Source organism: Phyllostomus discolor, chromosome 11, assembly GCF_004126475.2.
Source record: "Phyllostomus discolor isolate MPI-MPIP mPhyDis1 chromosome 11, mPhyDis1.pri.v3, whole genome shotgun sequence".
NCBI classification, from domain to species: domain Eukaryota; kingdom Metazoa; phylum Chordata; class Mammalia; order Chiroptera; family Phyllostomidae; genus Phyllostomus; species Phyllostomus discolor.
In genome coordinates this window covers 78073668-78096669 of record NC_040913.2, presented here as the reverse complement: position 1 = coordinate 78096669, position 23002 = coordinate 78073668, and the positions used below count along the sequence as shown (strand labels likewise).

Here is a 23002-nt window from a genome sequence, read left to right as displayed (position 1 = left end):
GTAGCTGGGGAGGACTTAACGCTTCCCTCACACGGCTTCTGTGCAGCCCCACGTGGGACAGAGCAGCTGATCTCCACATGCTCTGCACCCTAGTATGTAATGATTACGTGAGAGGAATTCTCACTGTACATTTTTTATAAAAGTAACCTCAAGGAGAGAGGAGGCAGAAGGGCAGAGCCTACCTTGTCATGCCGTATCATGAGGGACGTCCTGGAGCCCAGGGCCGAGAGGATCCCAGCAATCTCCACGGCGATGTACCCTGCACCGACGATGACGCTGCGGCTGTGGGGAGAGCAGAGGGCTAGGGTCCTTAAATGAAGTTATTTTGGAATGCTTTTAGACGTACAGAAACTTTGAAAAGCTAGCACAGAGATGGCCTGTACACCTCCACCCAGCTCTTCTGAAAGTTAACATCTTGCATAACTGTGGTTATGCAAGTGTCAAAACTAAGAAACTGACATTGGTACGATTTGACTGAATCCATTTAACTGCATTTATTGTTAGCAATGGAAGTTCAACAAATGACTTCAAAATACTTAAAGGACAGCCCTGGCTGGTATAGCTCAGTGGATTGAGCATGGGCTGTGTACCAAAGGGTCACTGGTTCGATTTCCAGTCAGGGCACATGCCTGGGTTGCTGGCTAGGTCCCCAGAAGGGAGCGTGTGAGACACAACCACACATTGATATTTCTCTCCCTCTCTCCTTCCCTTCCCCTCTCCCTAAAAGTAAACTTAAAAAATAAATAAATAAAACCTCTTCAAGGGTGAGTTTAGATTGACTTATACCGTCTAAAGAAGATATGTAATGACTGTACATGTCCCATCATTCGACCATCAAACAGTACAGGGTGGATCACAGGGAAGAAAGGCTATTCTCTAGCATGTTTAATGCTCTGCAGGCAGGAAATCTAAAAAGACTGCCTCTCTTTTAGTCAAAAGACTGCCTGGTCTGCATGTCTTAACAGGGCATCTTCGCAGCAGCTGTGGAAATGCACAGAAGCCCTCCTGCCTCGTATTAACTCTGGCTCCAGGTGAATTAAAAGGGAAGGTGTGGGCCAGAATTTTATTTTTTGAGACTATGTTTATTAAAACTAGGGCCAATGAAATAAGGAAGGCCTTAGGACAGAAGAAGCTCCAGGAGGGAGCCTTGGCAGGGCTGACTGGACTCCATGGGAAATCAGAGGAAAGAGGCCTTGGAGACAGGTGCAGGGGCTGAGCCAGGGACGAGCTGCTGCTGCCCACCACTCCCCTGGTTGCAAGTCTCATGGGGCCCCTTAGCGTCTAGGAGAGGAAAAGAAAGATGCACGCCCAAGAGGGAATGCAGACATGGGAGTGCACCCGGGAGAGATGGCATGCCACCATGCATTTTCAGTAATCCCCTGAGAAGGCCTTTGTAAAAGCACAGGATTAAGGCCTCCGATGCAGTGGGAACACTCAGGAAGGGAGGAGCAGAGTTGAGCAATACTGACTCCAGAGTGAGTGTTACTCAGGAGGACAAAAAGTCCCTGGGCTGGAAGGGCCCCTGCTCCAGTTCCTGGGCATCACCCCTTCATGCGTGAAGGGTCCTCCCTTCCTCGCTTTCCTGGTCCTCTAACCAGGAAAGCCTCCAATTGGCAGCTTCTTCAAATCGGAGAAACAAACTTCCTCATTATCTTTTTTCTCTCTGTGTTCTGACAGAGACAAAACCCATGACAGAAGTTCACTGAGGTTATTTGGACAGATACACATAAAGAACCATTTCAGAAAATCTATTTCTGTGAGATTGACAGAGCTTTTATTTACGGGGCTCCCTCTGCACCAGTTGTTCTGAAAACCAAAGCCAGGCCCTGGCTGAGTAGCCCAGTTGGTTAAAGCGTTGTCCCAACACACCAAGGTTGCGGTTCGATCCCTGGCCAGGGAACATGCAAGAGTTAACCAATGCATGCATAAATAACACCATATCGATGTCTCTCTCTCTCTCTCAAATCAATAAATAAAAATTTAAAAAAGACAGAATCAATTATTTGAGACACATTATCAATTGATGCTGTATCAAGTTGAAGACAGAAGATAGTTTTAGGGCTTTACTATTACTTCTTCAGAACCACCTGTGTTTGGTTCTGGTTCTAAAAACTCTGCAATGGCCTCTGACCAAAGGCATAAAAAGAGAAGAGGCAGGAGGACAGAATTCAGGAAATGCCTACATATAATGGGAGGTAGGGGGGATGGCGGTGGTGAGAAACGTCGGCAGGAGAGACCGAGGGAGAATGAACACTGAGTTCGGCAGGGATGCCAGCTTACCGAGGCAACTCTTCCAGCTGAAAAAACCCATCACTGGTTATTCCTAGGCTGGCACCTGTGTAGGAGAATGCAGTATCAATCACACAGACTGGGCTTTGTCTTGGAAAATAATCCCGAGAATTTATGCAAGACCCAGCACTTTCCCAGCCATCACGCTGTCTGTTCTGACAAGTTCTTTAGAGTCCTCACTCAGGAAGCTGCCAACCATGCCCTCCGTGGGTCAACATTTTTATTTCCTTTCCGGAAATAAGAGCAGTGATGACTAAATAACTATCAAATTCCTCCAAGGAACTAAAATTTTCTCAGCTCTCAGAGCAGACTCTTTGCCACGCTCTAATAAACTCCTCCCGTTGGTCATGAACAAGCATTTGCCTTGGGAAGGCTCACCTGGGATCTCGCTCTCCTGCGGATGTGAGGGCGAGCCACCTGTTGCGATCAGGATGTGAGGGGCGGTGTATTTTTTCCCGTTGACCTCCACTGTGGGCCTGGGATCGCCCGTGAACGCTGCATAGCCAGGGATGATTTCTATCTTGGCCTGGAGAAGGAACCATGCGTGGCGTGAGCCTGTGCTTCAGACTCACATGAAAACACTTCCTGCGGCTTCTCCGCATTTTCCATCTCTCTACTGAAGATTTGAATTTGGGGTTTGCTCAGGCCAAGGCTTCTCTCAATGTTCGAGCTTCTACAGAACTTTTGTTACTTGATAGCTAGGTAAGGGGGTTAAAGTGAGAAGAAATTAAAGGTGCTATTGTGCCAAAACCCAGAGACCAAAAAAATATATCCAAGGTACCCCCACAAAGGAAAAGTTTATATCTTTGTCCCCAAGAGTTGAGTGAGAAAGCCTTTCTTACTGGCAAAAAAAACACAGTAAAGAAAGATGTTGCAGCCTGGCTGGTGGATTGAGTGCGGGCTGCAAACCAAAGTGTTGCAGGTTCAATTCCCAGTCAGGGTACATGCCTGGGTTGCAGGCCATGGCCCCCTGCAACTGCACATTGATGTTTCTCTCTCTCTCTCTCTTTCTCCCTCCCTTCCCTCTCTAAAAATAAAATAAATAAAAAATCTTAAAAAATAAAGAATGATGTTGCCTGCAGGAGGAACAGAGGGCTGAGAAAGACAAAGGATGGATAAAGGCAAGGCATTACAGGAAAAGAGAAATACCACCACCAAGGCAGGAAAACGCAGTGTTTCTGCTTTCTTAAATGAAATGGGAAGAATACCACAAAATGACGTGACATTGGAAGTTCTGTGCCAGGGATGTTGAGAACTCAGGCCCCCACTTGCCCTTATTGTGCCAGGGCCTCGATTTGGGGACCTTCGGTTTGGCGACTGGAGATTGCCAGCAAGCTTCTGCCAGCAAGCGTCTGCCAGGTATGCTACATACCGGCACGCCAATGTGGCTGACTTACAAGGATAATGGAGTCACACAAGCAGGCTCACAGAATAGAATGTTTTAACATGTCAGAACGTGCTTGGTTCTGAACTGAGTTATTGCCTCTTTTCTAATCACCCCTCCAGGCCTTCTCTGCCCGTGCTCTGCTTAATCAGGTTGAGCCAAGATCAATGCCAAACAACACAAGCCTCCAGGAAAACCTTCCTTCAGGATGTAATGATTTCCTGTGGGCGCTAGACAAAAAGGGGTATGGATCAAGTGGCAATAATATAGATAATAGCTTGGGGGAAGAACTGATGAAATCATTATTTGCATTTCCTAGGATATTTGATAGAAAATTTCCTTTCCTATTCAGAATTCCCTCCCCATAAAGTCATATGGAGTTTTACAGCACACCAAGAGTTGTGGGTATTTAAAAATGCTGTTTCCTGAGTGATTTTCCTATTTCTTTTGCATTTTTACCTAGCTCCACTTTTTAATAAAATTTGATGCAGGTGTTTTAGTATAAAAAGTGTTATCTCTATACTCATACCTAATAGATTTAAAACATCCTGTCATCAGTGTGTAAGGGACCAAAGACCCCCAAATATTTTCCCCTTGAATTGGGGATTAAAATCGGAAAATGTCACCATCCAAAGAGAAACCCAATGAAGGATGGGAATCAATATAAAAACATATGAGGTTAGCCCTGGCTGGTGTAGCTCAGTGGATTGAGTGTGGGCTGCGAACCAAAGGGTCACCAGTTCAATTCCCAGTCAGGGCACATGCCTGGGTTGCAGGCCAGGTCCCCAGTAAAGGGCATGAGAGAGGCAACCACACATTGATATTTCTCTCCTTCTCTTCCCCCCTCTCTAAAAATGAACAAATAAAATCTTTTAAAAATATATGAGGTTAGCCATTTGTAGGAGAAACTTATACTAAAAACTGGCTTATAAACAATCTGCTAATGAGACTACAGAGGCCTGGATATCATTGAGAATCTACTGATCTAAATATAACCTAAGCTACCTTCAAATCTTAGGAACTGCAGAGTGAGACCACAAAGGCAAAGGCAGGATGCTGAGATACATACTGTCAGGAGAAAGAGAGTCGATGGTGCACAGCCTGTCGGCATCTCTGGCACAGTCCCGGCTGGGAGAGGAATGACACCTATGCGCGAAGACGGAAAAAACCTCGGGAGAGCCAAGGATAGCGTGTATTTGCTAAAGGCAAAGCTGCCTTTGCCCAGTTTTCTTTTTATATGAGAGTTCATTCACACACACACAAAACTTCTTCTAAACCATAATTTGCACTCCTGAGTAGATTTAGGCACCAAGGATGTTCTTTGCTCTCAGCAAATAACCATTGCAGGTTTCCACCCAGATAACGCTCCTGATTTTAATTAATAAATGGGTATAATCAGTCTCTTATGTGTTTGGTTTCTGGATCTAAGCGGAAGGCCAGACCTACTGAGGGTACAGCCATTGGGTGAGACCTGGTCTCCCAATCCGGGCACGCACTGCCCAGCCTCTGTGGAAAAGAGACTGGCCCACCAAGTTGGAGGCTGCTGTCTCCATAGGCCAACCTCAAAACCATTCATCATAAAAGAAGTATCAGAAACAATAAAAGAGACAGGCAATGGCTACGCTGTAGTCTGGCCAGCCTTGCTAGCACACTCCAGCAGAGAAGAGCAACTTCTCAAAATTCAGAACCCAGCACACTCACCTTGGTTAGGTTATTTTCGTAGATGGAGTTCAGGCGGCTCACATAGGCATCCCGCTTTTCCTTTATAACCCTGCAGCGAAACCTGAATCAGCACTGAGAAAGAGGATTCTCCTCTTTCAGCCAGTAACTAGGGCATCCTCCCGGAACAGAGAGTCCCAGACTGCCAGCACAAACCCCACGGGTCAAGGTCTCTAAAGACAGTCATTCGCCCTCCCTGTGTCACCTGTCTTCCCGTGTGTGGAGAACCCCCATTTTATACTCCATGGAGAATGTTCAGTTGGCATCCATGGCAGGTAAATAAAATTTTTCTTTGCACAGAAGACAAGGAGAGCTGCTTTGGCACTGTGCTTAGCATGGGAGCATTAAGAACTTATTGAAACTAAATGGTCAGTTGCATCTAAAGGAATAAATAATCTGCAAATTGCATTTGCCACTCAATATTTGTTGAATAAATGAATTTGCTAAAAATTCGATGGCTCCAAAAAGTTCATGGGCCCTGGCCGGTGTGACTCAGCGGATTGAGCACTAGCCTGGGAACTGAAAGGTTACCAGTTTGATTCCTGGTCAGGGCACATGCCTGGGTTGCAGGCCAGGTCCCCAGTAGGGGATGTGCGAGAGGCAACCAATTGATGTTTCTCTGGCACATCCATGCTTCTCTCCTTCTCTTTCTCCCTCCCTTCTCCTTGCTCTAAAAATAAATAAAAAATAAACTCTTAAAAAGTTCATGGCAGCCCTTTAAAAAATTAAACACAAAACTGCCACATGACCCAGCAATTCCACTTCTAGGTACAATCCCAAAATAACAGAAAGCACAAACCTGTAGACCAATGTTCAAAGCATGATTATTCACAATAGACAAAAGATGGTGGGGGGGGGGGAGTCCATTAAAAAGTAAATGGAAAAACAAAATATGGTATATAAATATAAAGGAATGCCATTCAGACTTTAAAAAGATTGAAATTCTGACACATGGCACAAGGATGAACTTCAGAAACGTGTAAGTAAAGTAAGCCAGGCATAAAGGACAAATATTGCATAAAGTACCTAGCACAGGCAAATTCATAGACACAGAAAGTAGAAGAGAGATACTGGGGCTGGGAGGAAGGGAAATTAGGAATTTTTGTTTAATGGCACACTGAACAACATGATGAATATACTTAATGGCACTGAAATGACACATTTAAAATGGCTAAAACGGGCCTGGACAGGTAGCCCTGGTGGTTAGAGCATCGTCCTGATACGCCAGCCAAGCGTGCGGGTCCCATCCTCAGTCAGGGCACATACAAGATTCAACCAGCGAATGCAGGAACAAGTGGGAAAACTAATCAATGCTTCTCTCTGTCTCTGTCTCCAATCAATTTTTTAAAAAGGCTAAAATGCATCTTTTATGCTGTCTGTACATATTTAATGTGTACAACTCGATGGGATTAGAGAGGAGCATACGCATCACCACAATCAAGGCTGTGAACGAATCCATCCCCACCCAAAGCTTGTGACATACAGTGCACCACCATACAACACCCCGAAAAGGTTTACGGCACATCTAATTATGAAAGAAAAATATTTAGGTTTGTAAAAGACGTCCCCTGAGAATCAGCGCTTACCGCCAGTTGAATTTGCTGTCACAACTTTGAAAGCCGTAATCGGCGTGGTCGTGCATGAACTCGGAGTGCACGGCCGTGTTCCACATTACCTGCAGAGAGAGCGCCCAGAGCAGCCGCACGTGAGGCCTCAGGGGAAACGCAAATGGTGAATGAAAGGCAACTGCGTAACAGAGACAATAATAATGCTGACCTTTAAACTAAAAACAAAACTAGACATTTTAAAGGAGAAAGTTCAGAAATATGACCAGGTAGATTTCACAGGGAGGCGTCTGAAATAGCGGAAAAAAAGACTTCCGCAGTTAAATTCCCTAGTTCATAAGCTCTGTAAACCAGGGTAAGGCTCATGCTCCTTCCGTTGACACTCACTGCTGCTTACCAGTGCATTCTCTCTTCGAGCTTCAGATTTCTGTAAGCCCAGCCTTTTGTGATCAGTTCCAGGAAATGCAAGTGCACCTGTAGCTTTGTAGTATGGTGATTTGGAAGGAAGCTATTAGGTAAAAGTTGAGGACTAAAAGCTTTAAGAGTATGAATTCCTACTAGGTAGGCAGGACTATGAACATGCCTTTGTAAGAACATAATGTCATCAGATACCTGGAACTCAGAAATTCAATGCATCTCTTGTGGAGTGTAGCCTACACTCTGTAAAAGCCTTTTAATGCCAACTGATCATCGTGATAACTGAATTCGGACTGGCATCCAGGACTCCAGATGACAGCCAAACCATGTTTATCTTGGCCAGGCAAGTCTTAACTCTGCTCTTGACAAGTCTTACCATTGCTCCTCTGCACCTTTCTCCCTCTGTGCCTAACGATGAATACACTGATAACTCTGTTGGATTCTGTTTCTTTTATTGAGGTGAAATGCACGTAATATACAGTGAACCATTTTATCTGCTAGACTCTTTATCTTAAACAATGCATGTGAAAGGTGTATCAATACCACGAATAAGCTGTCATTTTAAGAAACACCACTATACCTCCGATTATCCTGAGGTACCATATTTATTTACTTCCAATGTGTGGTATGTACGATGCTACAGCATCTAACCCTCCGGAGAGGGGGCCTCTATCTGAACACTAGTCTCCAATCTGTTCTACACAACGAGAGGCAATTACCAAGTCATCTTCAAGAATGCAACAGCATTTTGAAATCAGTACAGTCCTATAAAAACATAAGGTAAATGTCTAGCATGTGTGGTCAGAATAGAAGGGTAAGGGAAAGACATGGGAACAAAACATTGCAAATTCGGCCCACTACACAGATCAGCCCTGATGGCATTTTTTAAAAAATGAGGTAAAAAAATAAATAAAATAAAATAAAATAATGAGATAGCACAAATCAAAAGCAAATTTACTACCATAATCACTTTAAACTACATAAAACTACCTTATAACTAATATACATAATCCATATATTCATAATTGCATGATTCTAAGTAGAACAGATTCCAAAATCTAGGACAAAAGGGGAAGAAAAAAATTGAGGAAAACATCCCATAGGAAAAAAAAAAGAAGAAGAATTTTTCCTAACACAGGGGAAAAAAAAAGCTACCTATACCAGGAGACAGATTACAGAAAACCTTTGTGGAGTTACACTCGGGCGTGCGTCACCGATGAGATGAGGATGTTCACTTGTGTACCCAGAAGCTGCCAGTTTAAACTGTAATCTCAGTAACAAAACGTTGTAAGCCTAGGATTATAACATGTTTTGAAAGGAGTAAAAATATTTGCAAATATAAGCAAGAGGCAGCTATGGAAACAAGAGCTGTTATGGTTCCCTCTTTGTCACAGGTGAGGATGAGTTCATTCGATGTGACCTGCACTGCAGCCACTTGCAGTTGGTTTCTCAGTTACTTTTTGCAGAAGAAATTTTAGCTGAAACATTCAGAAACAACCTTATTCTAATCATAATTTACCAAACACGCAAAAGGAGTGTAGAAGGAATAAGAAATAAAAATCCTACCTTTTTGGGTACACATCCGACATTCACCTGGGAAAAAAATGTAAAAGGACATATTTTAATAACATTAAACTCAACAAACCTGCAAGAAATGAACTCCAAGCACCCACCCAGGAGACTTCTTTCCATTCTCAGTTATTGCCTTTTTCCTTGTATAGAGTTAGAAAAGATATGAACATTATTTTTGTTATGTGATGAGGCAGAGAACTGCACTCATCACCGTTTTCTCAAGAAAAGCAGAGAGGGAAAACGAGCCCACTTCCGGGCGGCCGTGCACTGCAGGGTGCAGGCCAGGAGACAGCAGAACCCAGAGGGAAGCAGCAGAGAAACAGCAGCGCGAAGTGGGAGGACCATCCGGCTAAGTAAGAGCAACCCAGGCATCCGAGCAGCTGTCCTAGAGGGTTTTGGGGACCCTCACTACAGAGCCTCCTGTGCAAAACACCCAGAATGTCCCCTCTGAGAAAGCCTCTAGTGGAAAGCAACATTATGCTTCAGGACCAAAGGACAATGATGAATCAAGCAGCGAGGTTCATCTACGCTGGGAAGTCTTATGCACTTATTAGAAACCGATCACAATTTTGGTTCTCAGCCTTCTAGCAGCCAATACACAAAGGCAAGCACAAATGCTAGTACAATTTCATGTAAAAACTAACTAGTTGTTTAAGAAAATAACTAGTTATGCCCGTTAGAGTTGAGAGAAATTCTTCCCAAGGGTCCGTGTAAACAAGCTGTGTTATATGTTTACACAGACTTCGGCTTACATCCATTTATTCCCTTTTGATCACCTAAAATAACTGTAAAAACAAAACACAAACAAAAACTTGGGTTAAGAGTAAGATTGATTAAAACTGCCTGGAGGGTGAAGAAATCTGGACTTGACCGAATGGGTAACCACTCTGTGTGCCCTAGCAGAGGAGCTGGCTGTAGAAGGAAAAACTAGATCAATCCCACTCTTTTTTCAAATTAAATCTATTGGGTGACATTGGTCAATACAATTATATAGGTTTCAGGTGTACGATTCTATGACGCATCTTCTGTATACTGCATTGTGTGGCCACCTCCCAAAGTCAAATTGTCCTCTATCACCATATAGTTGACCCCCTTTCCTCTCCCCCCCACCCCACCAACCCCCTTTCCCTCTGGTAACCACTGTACTGCTGACTGTGTCTGTGAGTTCCGGTTTTAGATCCCACCTAGGAGTGAAATCACACGGCTCTTGACTTTTTCTGTCTGACTTATCTCACTTGGCATGATATTCTCTCAAGATCTACCTTTGTTGTTACAAATGGCAGCATTTCATCTTTTCTTATGGCTGAGTAGAACATCTTCTTTATCCAATCATCTACCAAAAGATATTTTTGGTTGTTTCCATGTCTTGGTCACTGTGAATAATGCTGCTATGAACACAGCAGTGCGTATATCTTTATGAATACATGTCTTCAAATTTTGGGGGTAGATACCCAAGAGGGGCTGCTGGGTTATATGGTAACTCTATTCTTAACGTTTTGAGAAACCTCCATACTGTTTTCCACAATGGTACCAGTTTACATTCACATCAGCAGTGAGTGAGGGCTCCTTTTTCTCCACGAGCTCTCTGGCACTCACTGGTACTTGTAGATGACAGCCATTCTAACAGGTGAGAGGAAGTACCTCATTGGAGTTTTGATTTGCATTTCCCTAATAGCTAGTGAAATTGAACATCTTTTCATAGATCTGTTCACCATTTCTATGTCATCTTGGGAGAAATATCTGTTCATGTCCTCTGCCCAGTTTTTAATTGGACTGTTTGGTTTTGTTGTTTTTGTTGTTGAGTTGTATGAGTTCTTTATGTAGTTAGGATACTAACCCCTTATTGGAAGTGCTGTTTGCAAATATCTTCTCCCATTCAGTTGGTTGCCTTTTTTAGTTGTTGATGTTCTTTTGCTTTGTAGACACTTTTTAGTTTGACATAGTCCCATTATTTCTATTGCTTTTGCTTCCCTTGTCTTTGAGGTCAAATTCATAAAATCCTTTCTTAGACTAAGGTCCATAAGTTTAGTATCTACATTTTTCCTGTATAATTTATTGTTTCAGGTTTTATATTTAGCTCTTTGATCTATTTTGAGTTAATGCTTTGTATGGTGACACATAACAGTCTAGTTTTATTCTTTTGCATGTGGCTTTCCAATTATCTCAGCACCATTTATTGAAGAAGTTACCTTTTCTCCATTGTATGTTTTTGGCTCTTTTCTTAAAGATTATTTGCCCATATGTATGTGGGTTTATTTCTGGGCTCTCAATTTTGTTCCATTGGTCTGTGTGTTTGTTTTTCTGCCAATACCATGCTGTTTTGATTATAGTCACTTTATAGTATAATTTGAAGTCAGGGAGTGTGATACCTCCAGCTCTGTTCTTTTTTCAGGAATTCTTTGTCTATTTGGGGTCTTTTGTGGTTCCATAGAAATTTGAGGATTTTTCTGTTCTATTTCTTTAAAAAACTTTGGGATTTTAACAGGGATTGCATTAAATTTGTATACTGCTTTAGGTAATACGGCAATTTTAACTATGTTGATTCTTCCAATCCATGGACATGAAAAATCTTTCCATTTCATTGTGTCTTTTTCAATCGTTTTGAATAATGCTTTGTAGTTTTCAGTATGTAGTTCCTTCATATTCTTTGTTAAGTTTATTCCTAGGTATTTTATTCTTCCTGTTGCAATTGCAAAAATAATTATAGTTTTAATTTCTTTTTCTAAAATCTCATTGTTATTATATAGCAATGCAATGAATTTCTGTCCATTGATTTTGTATCCTGCAACTTTATTTGTCTACTCTTTCCTATAGTTTTTGGTGGTGTCTTTATATAAAGAATCCTGTCTGCAAAAAGTGACAATTTTACTTCTTTTCAAAACAAAAACATTTTTAAGAGAATGTTTCTGAGTTTATTTGAACCCAAGTGACGACACTGCTGGAAAGCAAAATCTCAAGTGCTCCCTAATTTTACTTCTTCATTCCCAGTTTGGATGCTCTTTAAATTTCTTTCTCTTGTCTGATTGCTCTGGCTAGCACTTCCAGCACTATGTGAAACAAGAGGAGTGAGATGGGCAACCTTGTCTTGTTCCTGATCCTGGAGGAGAACTTGCCGTTTTTCACCACGGACTATGACATTAGTGGAGGGTTTGTCAAAAATGGCCTTTATTATGATGAAGTCCTTTCCTTCTATGTCCATTGTATTGAGTGTTTTAATTATAAATGGATGTTATATCTTATCACATGCTTTTTCTGCGTACATTGATGTGATCATATGATTCTTATCCTTTTTCTTGTTAATGTGGCGTATAATGGGAATACCGTCATTCGTTACTTGTATAACTCATTAGAACAAAGAAGGAAACCAAAAGGACCTTACCTGGGTAGTGGAATTAGATGTGAGAGTCTTTCACCTCTCTTGTCTATTTTCAATATTTTACATAAAGCAGTTTTTTCTATTATATGGAAAAAAAGGCTTCTAGACACAATTTATATCAGGTGCTTATAGCCCTGCTAATCAGGACCATAAGACACTAGGTTGGCTCTCTGTAAGCCCAAGGAATACCAGCCTATCCTTACAGCAGAATCTTTTCCGGTTGTCCTATGCTGAAACCTAAACCTCATGCACACTTGCCAAGGGACTTCATGCCAATAGACTTTCATGCCAATGGACTTGCCAATGGACTTTTCGAATCCATGTATCGCTCTCCTTTCCTCTCTCTCTCCAAAAGCAATGGAAAAAATATCCTCGGGTAAGGATTAAAAAACAAGTTTGGAACATGCTTTTATGGGCCAAGATAGCCTGACTTTCACTTGTGCCAAGTGTATGAGTAACTCAGGTTTAATTTTTTAACTTGCAACTATTCATTCACTCAGAAGTATTGGTTAAGCACTCACTCACTGGTGCCAGGCATTATGCAAACCAGAGCATTAATCCATGTATCCCCAGTCCCACGCAGCCCACAGTCCTACCCGGAGAGAAAAGAGAGACAGAGGCTCAGCCTATCCAAGATTGACTCAAGGGGCAACAGCAGCAGAATCACACCATTACATCTGAGGAAGTGGGTGGTGGGATCAGAAACCTTTCTGGGCTGGGAAATCCGCGCTGCAGCACAGCACCCTTCAGGCACTCGGGAGACGGCTGAAAGGCCGCCCTTGACTCTGCAGCACTATTTCTCCTATTTTGGCAACTCTGCGGGTTTTAGAAACCTAGTTACACTTCGGCACAACACAACTGATTATGAGATGCCCCTCTGATTTGAGGAAAGACGAGAACAATTAGTTGTCTACAAGGAGGGTGGGTAGGTATGGAGAGCTACATATGGACAGTCACGCTCAACTCTCTTTCCCCACTGTCAGTCAGGCAGATGTGTGCATTAAGTTCTGAGAGAGAGCTAGTTACAGTCACACGGACACGAGCTTGAATCTCAACCCTCCCACCTACTGGCTGTTGGTGGGTCAAGTTTCTAAATCTCCCTGAGCTCAGTTTCTTACTACATAAAATGAGAAAGAGAATACTTCCATTATAGGTTGAGAGTTATAGGTTATTAGACATAATGTATACAAAGCACCCATCTTCTACTTTATGACACACACTGATCCCTCTGAATTATTTCTGCTGGCTCCCTGTGTGCACAAAAGGCATATGGCACAGAGAGGAGATAAAATCCTTCAGCCACTGGCTCCCTTTCAGAAACAGATCAACTGATGGCAAAGAAAGCGTGCCTGGCATTACTGGGGCAGGAGGGTGACGGGTTCTCGGGGCTCACTTCCCAGGGGTGCACACAGCTGATAACACCTGCAACGCTTTCTACCTGGCTAATTTTGCAGAGCCCTCATTCTCCAAGTGGACATTGACCACAATAAGCTGTAGAAAGAGACAAATTTCTTGCACCCACTCCTGTGTGCACCCACCACCAGGCACTCCTGAGGCTCTGCCTCCCTTTGCAAACTGACAGTGCACCTCTGAGAACCCCCTGTTCCAAACCGGTGTTTGGAACCCTTCCGTGCAGCCGGCCTGTCAGCATTGGCTCACAGTGAGGACAGCAGCCCCCACACACTCGGATGGCATGTGTAAAGACCCTGATGTGCCCTGGCTGGCATAGCTCAGTGGATTGAGCGCGGGCTGCGAACCAAAGTGTCACAGGTTCAATTCCCAGTCAGGGTACATGCCTGGGTTGCAGGCCATAACCCCCAGCAACCACACATTGATGTTTCTTTCTCTCTCTCTCTTTCTCTCTCTCTCTCTCTCTCTCTCTCTCTCCCTCTCTCTCCCTCTCTAAAAATAAATAAAATCTTTTTTAAAAAGTCATTTAATAAAAAAAAAAGAAAAAAAAGACCCTGATGTTAGCCCTGGTTGGCATAGCTCAGTGGATTGAGCGCGCTGCAAACCAAAGTGTCGCAAGTTCGATTCCCAGCGAGGGTACAGGCCTGGGTTGCAGGCCATGACCCCCAGCAACCACACATTGATGTTTCTCTCTCTCTCTCCCTCCCTGCCCTCTCTAAAAATAAATAAAAAATCTTAAAAAAAAGATTAAAAAAACAAAAACAAAAACGAAAGAAAGACCCTGATGTTACACTTGGTGGAATTCAGAAGCATCACCATTTTTCCTAGGGCTAGCCCTTGTACCTTCAGTTCTGCCCGGGTAAAAATACCACATTGCCCATGGTGCTGGTCAAACAAGAACTTGGTTAAGTTACAACCGTCCTTGTCAGGAATGTCACACATGCTTAAGTAAGAGTAACCTTCCTTCTCGTTTCCCCACTTCTGCCCCAACCACAAAGCTGCCCACAGTGCCCCGTTTTCCTTCTGCTGGGCAAAATCTGCCTCAAGACTGACAAGTAGGAGGAAGGAACCCTTTGAAAACAGACCAGTCATTGTTTACTAAGCAAAACGCTATGGATGCACGAATCCATTCTTTTAGCAACTATATATATGGAGAAACTACTCACTGCAGGACCATTCTAGGAGCTCGGAAAACACAGGTGACCAGACCAAAGATCCCTGCCTTTGTCGAGTTTCATCAGCTTTACACCAACAGTGACAAAATAAGATGCTGTCTGGACAACACCTGTATGATTCTAACACCAGTTCTGACAGGGGGGTGTGTGTGTGTGTGTGTGTGTGAGATCATACACCACCAAGCAATTAACTCAGTGCTGACACTATCTACCTGGAGATGGCATGAGACCCCACAGGTTAATAATGGCTTAGTCCTTCAAGGCTGGTCCCCTGTTACTGAACAGCAACTGGGATCCGGCTGTGAGCCACCACCCTCTAGGCCAAGTTCCAGGGGCAAAGGTTTGGTGATAAAAGAAGGATAAGGATCTTTATTCAAGAGCTTCACAATTTTGGAACAACAGCTTTCCACATGAATTTGTCACTTACCTTCATCAATTAAGACTAAGCTCTTTAACGTCTGAGTTTTCCTATCATACCGTTAGTTTTTTTAAGTTTAATCTTTATTCTATTCTTTTTTACATTACCTTTTAGTCCTCTTATTCCCCCTTCCCCCAAGCAGTCACCACACTGCCGTCCATGTCCATGAGTCCTTTTTGCTCAATCCCTCTACCCCCTAACCAGCCCCCACCCCCACTAGCTGTCATCCTGCTCTCCATCTGTGAGTCTGTCCCCATTTTCCTTGTTGGTTCAGTTTCTTCATTACATGCTACATCTGAGTTAAATCATAGGGTATTTGTATTTCTGTGACTGTTTATCCCTCCCCCTGTTAGTTTTAATTATCTTATTTCTATAGGGTTAGTTTACAACCTGAAACAACACAAGATACAAAAGCCACACAATTCTGGAAGAAGGGCAGGCTTCTGCCTCAAAGCCTGTTTCCTCTAGAACAGCCAAAAAGGAATAACCCTGCCACCCTCTGCCAGGCCAGCCCAGTCCTAGGCTGTGCCGGGAGTTCCTTCCCATCCAAAACACCATCCGCTGGGAAACGCAGGCAGCTGCAGCGCGGTCATGCAGGCATCCTCCAGGAAGAAGAGAGTCTGAGAGCCAAAGAGAGCCTGGGCCCACCAGCCCGAGAGCCCTTCTTTTATTTCCTGCCTCCTTGCCCATAAGGACATGCGCTCCGGAGGCATTCAGCTTCTCAGTTGCCAATCCCGTCCTATACTGCTTACCTGCTTACGGTTGCCTCGGCAACCTCCACCTACAGCCCCTCCCTGCTTCTCCCCAAGATCTGACCAGGTCTCTCTGCACCACCCCCGCGCCACTTCAGACGTCAATCCAAGTTCAGTTGTCACCTGGGTTTTGACCGACTAGCTGTAGGTCAGAGGTTCTAAAGACCCCCCTTCTTGGTTTTGATTAATTTGCTAGAGCAACTCACAAAACTCAGAGAAACATTTTACTTGCTAGGTTACCAGTTCATTATAAAAGAATGTAATTCTAGAACAGTCAGATGGAAGCGACGCACAAGCCACAGCATGGGGAAAAGGGTGCAGCGTTTCCATGCCCTATCAGAGTGCACTACGCCCCCCATACCTCAGCACGTTCACTAACCGGAAAGCTCTCCGAACCCCGACCTTTCGGGTTTTTTATGGAGTCTCCCTTACACAGGCATGACCGAGTCACTGGCCACTGATGACTGAATCAACCTCCAGCCCTTCTCCCCTCCCCAGAGGTTAAGGCGGTGGGACTGAAATAGCAACCCCAGAACCACGGGGTTGGTTCCCCTGCCAACAAGCTCCACCTCACAACACGACCTCAGGTGTGATAGGTGACAGAAATCCAATTAGCGCCATCTGTGCCAACCACACCCAAGGACAGAAGAAGTCAGGGGACTAAATCTCCTTCTGGCACATCGGCGTAAAGCTGATGAATATTCTATTGCGATCCTCCTGCAAAATACCCACCTCTAGAGAACACGAAAGAGCCCTCGACACAAGCACGCCCATGACTTCCTTCCCTCTGGGGCGGGCACCTCTCCTTTTCTTGCCTAAAGTCTAAAGGTTCCCACGAGACTGGCAACCAGGAGAGCAACAGGCAGCTCATTTTGGGCTTACCCCCTGAACCCGTCCCCAAGGCCCCCTTTCTCTGACCCCTCAGTGAGCTGACAGCGGCCCCACCTTGGCTCACTCCTTTCCCATCACTTTTCTAGGGAGCCAGACACCATGGGATACCACCACCGAGGCTCTCTCTCCGGTGCTGCTTCTGTGCTTAGCCCTCCCTTTGTCTCCACGGTCTCCAGCTTTGCTAATTGTACTTTCATAATGACCTGGACTTGTTGTTAGTGAACTCTTTCCTGCACCAACTCAGGAACTCACATACCCCTGGTTGGCCTGTGGCACACCAGCTTTGGGCTGGTTCCTTCCCGGTAACACTTCCAGAAACCCCACATTTTTTCACCACAACCACCTACCCGTTAGCTTCCAGTCTCTTCAGTTACAGGCACCCTCTGTTGGAGCCCAATCCGCTCACACAGCACCTCCTGTCTCTAGGCCTTTGCCCTGACTCTGTCCTCACAAAAAATATGTATCCACCGAGTGCAGAAAGACACTGTCTCCACGAAACCATCCCCTGGTGCCCAGGCAGAAATGGTTAATTACAATTCCTCTCAACGACTGTAGTTTGTTATTAATCCAGCAGTTAATCTAGACCATCTCGCTTTGGGGTTGACTGTCTATATTTTGTCCTCGTTGTATTGTAAATTCTTTGAGGGAAGGGAACTTTGTCTTACAAATGTTGGTATCGACCCTTTTCTCTCAGCCAGCCCCAGTTAAGCACTTAGGATGCAAGGAATAAAGACATGAACGAATGAAATGGTATGTTTCAGAGAGCCTCAAGTTTCTCTACACCTGCTTGGAAATTCCTGCACGTAGGAAGTTTATTTCTGCAAGCCCAGATATTGGAATCTGATCAAACCTAAACTCATGTCTTACAAGTTGGTTATATCTTCTCTCATATTCAACACATAGCAACACCCTTCCTCTTACGAAACCTGGTTTGAGAAGAACCCAGATGGAATGCCAGAACATCAATGCTCACGGGGGAGGGCGGGGGGGGAGTTCCCGCAGGAGAACGAGGAAGAGAGGCCAGGTGCTCTTCAGGAAAGCAGTGCGGGTTGAAATGCCGACCGCCCTGAGCTGACCTATGCTCACTCTCAGAAGGAGTTTACCTCTTAGAGCAGGGGTGTCAAACTCATTTTCACCGGGGGCCACATCAGCCTTGAGGTTGCCTTCAAAGGGCCAAAACAATTTTAGGACTGTACAAATGTAACGACTCCTTAACTGTCAAGGAGGTGAAATTACACTCAGCCCTTTGAAAGCAACCGAGAGGCTGATGTGGCCCCCAGTGAAAATGAGTTTGACACCCCTGCCTTAGTGTATTCACATGACGAACAAGGACCTAGATACAAGACAGCCTCTTCTCGATTAATCCCAGTAGACCCAGGTAATGACAAGGAACCCCACAAGCTTATTAGGAAACAAATAGGGAAGAGAGCAATGAGGTACAAACATGGTAGGCAGCCAGACAGACATGAGTGGAGCAAGGATGGCAGGCCAAGTAAAAAGGTCACTAGGGGGGAAAGAGGCAGTGGTGGTGGGGGCGAGGGGCGCAGTGGTTAACACAGGCGACACTGGGAAAACAAGGACCTCCCCCAGAGCGACCTTTCCTCCCCTAGCATATCACTGCCCATGCCGTCTACACCCCCTTCAAGGGGGCAGGAAAATAGGTCTTAAGCATTAAGCACCCAGGAAAATGAGGTGCTGACCTGTATCAAAAACATTGAGGCCTCAGTTGTGCTTCAGCTCCAGGCCTGGAACAGCAGCCACACCAGACCAGGGGCGCCACGGCTGACAGCAAGGCCAGCTGCAGGGACTAAAGACCTCCTGTCCGGGTGCTGACCAACCAGCGGAGACCATGGCCCTGCAAGGACATGGCTGCAGAGCTGATGAAGAGTTAACTGAATCCTCTTCTGGGACCGCTCCTAAAATCCCCACCCTTAAAAAGCCCTTAGGATGGAAGACCCAACGCAGCTCCCTCCCTCTGAGGAGCACATCAGTACCTTTCCCCAGCCCCTCCCCTCGCCTCTTTGTTTCCTAAGCTCCACAGGGCCCTCCTTTAGCCTCTGTAACTTGTTTCCTGAGCCCATGTCTTCTACGGCTCACTTCTTCCGCCTTTATGACTTTCTAAATACACTTTCTCTTTTTTTTAATTCATTTTTTAAAATGGATTTTAAAGAGAAAGGAAGGGACAGAAAGAAACACCGATTTGTTCTATTTATTTATGCCTTCATTGGTTGATTCTTGTGTGGGGCCTGATGGGGTATCGGACCCACAACCTTGGTTTATTGGGACAATGCTCTAACCAACTAAGCATCCTGGCCAGGGCTAAATAAACTTTCTCGTATAGTTTGAGCCTTGGCTCTGCATTCTTTCTTCTCCAGAACTCAAGTCAAGGTCTGCTCTGACGCCACCAGTCCACACCTGGTGCCATTCTGCTGCCAATACAAAGATAAGCAGTGATCCAGTTGTTAGGAGACCTTCAGTGGCACCCCTCAACCCTTCTGCGGAGACGTACTTCCAACTGCGTTTCTTTGGACCAAGGTGTAAAGGTGCACGTAGATAATTAACAGGGATTTTTTTTCCTTTTCTCATTCCCATTCTGAACTTGAAAAACCAGGACTGGACATAGGAGTCACCCCTTTCGTAGCTGATAATATTAAGTTTCATTCATTTTGAGTCAGGCTAGTAAGCCAGGGCAAGAGGAATACGGAGAAAGATAGTTCAACAGCCAAGCAATGTACAGCCATATAGTAAACCCTAACTTCTGTAACCAAGGACAGTAAGATTTCAATGGTTTAAACTTCTCCCCAACCAGAGGCTCCAGAAATAGATAGCAGAAATTCAATTAGTGCCACTTGCCTAACACACCTAAGGACAGAGGAAGTTACGGAATAAAATTCGTTTTGGCACATCAGTGTAAAGCTGATGAATATTCTATTGAACCCTCCCCAAGACTTCTTCCAAACTACCAGATTTTAAAAACCCTCAAAATGAGGGGCCCGTGCACACTCTCCCTCCCAGGCACATGCTGTCCCTTTCCCTTCCCCCTCTCCCTCTGCTCCCCCCAACAGACACACATCTCCTAAACCCTAAAGGACCCCACGAGGCTTGCAACCAGGGAGTAATGGGCAGTGGCAGCTTATCCAGGGCTAACCCCCTGCCCCTGCCCCCAAGGTCCCCTTTCTCTGGCTTCTTGGTGAGCCAAAGCAGCCCAGTCCAGGCTCATTTCCCCACTTAGTCCCTCCTCTGCGGCTTCCTCTACCCTAGGTCCTTCTTTGTTTCACTGTCCCCAACTTTCATAAACGTCCTCTGGAAATCATCTGGACTCCTGCTGTGCAGTGTTTCCTGCACTAAGAACCCACACACCAGCAGCAGACTCTAAGCAGACCCTCTGAGGTCCAGATCCCCTTTCCTGTATCAATTTCACACACGGTTACGGAGCAAGGTATTTTGTTAAGAGGTGAACACACACAGGAGCCCATCCCTGCCCTTAAGGAGTTCCCAGTGTCGTATAACTTAAACGTCAGTCTCCGAAGGAATTTAGAGCACCCATCCCCAATCCCAGGTTATTCTAGGAGACATTTTAATATTAACGGCAAGTACCTCGCCCAAGTCTTGTGACAGGAAAGGCTGCAGCAATAACTTAAGAACAAAACTTCTTAAAAATGATAGGTTTCCAATCGCAGGATTTATAACCCTCTTTTTTTAGGTAATTTTAAAATGCATCCCCCCCAAACACACACAAGACAAAACAAGCTAAACGTTTAAAAATTCATTTAATAGTAAATTCTACACCAAAGTAACCTGTAGTCAGTGGCTCTCAACCTTGGCTGAAATTCAGAATCACCTATGTTGCTTCTAAAGATCCCAACAGCCAGCCTGCACCTCAGACCAATGAAATCGCAAGCCATGGGGGCAGAACCCAGGCAGAGTTTTTTACAACTATTCAGGTAATTCCAATGTGCAGCCAGGGGTGAGAAAATCATTCTGCCCTTGAAATTGAAGGGAGAGGGCCAGGATTCTCTTTGCTCAACGACATATACGCCCTTCTCCCCATACACACAGGCCACCTGCAGGTTTTCCAGATGCAGTTTTGTGTTTCATGGATCTGGTTATAAACTCAAGTGTGGAACACAATATTCTTCCACCTTGAGGAGTGAGGACACAGGGAAGTTACGTTAGATTTAACCACCTACGGCTATCGCTAATTTGGCACCTGAGGCTGAACAGACTCAGGCTTAGCTTTGGGGGTCTCGGGGACGCCCCTTTATACGTCTTCCATCTAAACCTGCTGGGATCCTGTCTAGAGCAGCGGCGGTAAAGCAGCGAGCGCAGTGCAGAGCTGGGGTAGGGGGGCATCCTACAGCCCGGAGGAACCGATTGCACTGGGAAGGAGCGCAGACGGTTTCGGGGGAAGCGAAGGGAAAGCGGGGCTGTGGGTCGCAACGCTGCAGCAGAGAGAGAGAGGCGCGAGAAGCGCCGGGAGGGACCGGTACTCACGCAAGTGCCGCCCAGCTTGTGGCTCTCCACCACCGCCACCCTGGCGCCCAGCTCGGCCGCCCGGCGCGCGCTAGCCAGCCCCCCGGAGCCGCCGCCGATCACCAAGTAGTCGTAGGCCACGGCGCCGGCGGGGGGCGGCGGGCCCTGGAGCAGCGGCTCCTGCCTTGTCGCCATTGCGCGAGCGACTGCGCAGGCCGCCTGGGGCTGAGACTTCGGGAAGCCGGCGAAGACGCGCGCCACCCGCCTCGAGCTCCGCCGCGCGCTTGTGCGCAGCGTCCCCAGGAGCAAGGCCATGCACGCGGAAGTGCGCGCAGGGGGGCGGCCCCGGGGCGGTCCCCCAGGAAGGACGGGGCGCGGGCCCGGGGCAAGCACGGCCTCACCGAGATGACTAAGCAAATGGGGCGTGGCAGGATGGAGTGCTGGGCAGGGCAAGGGCCTCCGGGCAGGCCCCGGCTCCTTGAGACTTGGGGAGACTGGTGCCAAGGGGCCGCCCCAAGTCCCAGCGCCACCCCTCTCTGTTCTACCTGCGTGCGAGCCACCTTCCCTGCCCAAAGTGAGGAGCTGAGGGTAGGAGCTGTAGGAGTAATCACTCCGCCTCCGTAGTCACCCCACCCAGGTCCCATACCGGAGTAGCTTCTAACAGATGTAAGTTTTTGAAGCCTGTGGGGCGAGGAAAGATGAACGCCCTCTCTTATTTCATCCAGCCTTTGGAGAATTGCCCTCCATTATTTCGGAGGTGGATGTTTCTTAAAGTTTGATCGCAGACCACGTGGAGTGTTTGAATCCTAGGCTGTAACCCAGATCAATTAAATGGAAGCTTCGGACCACCGACCTAGCAACCTACACTGTAAATCAGCAGTGCCTGACCTGTTTGGCACCAGGGACCGGTTTAGTGGAAGACAATTTGGGCGGGGGACAGTCAGTGGGGAGAAGATAAGAGCTGGAGCGCAGGTGGTAGGTAATGCTCAGTGCTCACTTCCTGCTGTGCAGCCCGTTCCTAACAGGCCATGGACAATACAAGTCCGCAGGGTTGGGGGTCGCTGCTTTAAACAACAGCTCAAGACTTCTGGTCCAGATGGGGGCATTGGAAACTCGCAAACCACATCAAAATTGCAACTAAACTTAAGGACAACCATCATCCGGAACCATCGACAATTGAGCTGAATGGAAGTCCCTTCAACTGTGGAATTAAACAAGAAACCACATCAGGACTGGTAGGAGGGGTGAAGCTGCAAATGCCGCTGGTCCCACACCCATGTGTGGTGGATAAAAATTGGGAGGATTGAGCATAGGGTCCCAGCCCCACACCAGGCCCTCCAGCCCAGGGTTCCAGTACCAGGAAGAGAAGTTGCCACATTCTGGCTGTAAAAACCGGTAGGGATTGAGGCTGTAGAAGACAGACTTCTGGAGTCCCTGGCAGTACCTCTTCAAGGGCCTGCATACAAACTTACTCAGATTCACTCTCTCTGCGCCCCAGTGTGAGGGCAGCAGATCAGAGGCACCAGAGACATTGGGAGGGGGAACCAAACTGTCCAACATC

General features: G+C 45.9%; 1 protein-coding gene across 1 annotated transcript in view; it reads right to left on the bottom strand.

Moving 5' to 3' along the window:
- The window catches only part of GSR (glutathione-disulfide reductase), a 36471-nt gene extending 14675 nt beyond the window's left edge, over positions 1–21796 (bottom strand). The window contains exons 1-7 of the mRNA XM_028526462.2: positions 21463–21796; positions 8941–8967; positions 6979–7067; positions 5375–5444; positions 2668–2815; positions 2281–2335; positions 183–282 (exon numbers count right to left, since the gene is read on the bottom strand). Of these exons, the coding sequence (XP_028382263.2) occupies positions 183–282; positions 2281–2335; positions 2668–2815; positions 5375–5444; positions 6979–7067; positions 8941–8967; positions 21463–21756 (783 nt within the window). The 5' untranslated portion in view covers positions 21757–21796. The remainder of the gene's footprint in view (positions 1–182; positions 283–2280; positions 2336–2667; positions 2816–5374; positions 5445–6978; positions 7068–8940; positions 8968–21462) is intronic.
- Positions 21797–23002: the final 1206 nt, after the last annotated feature.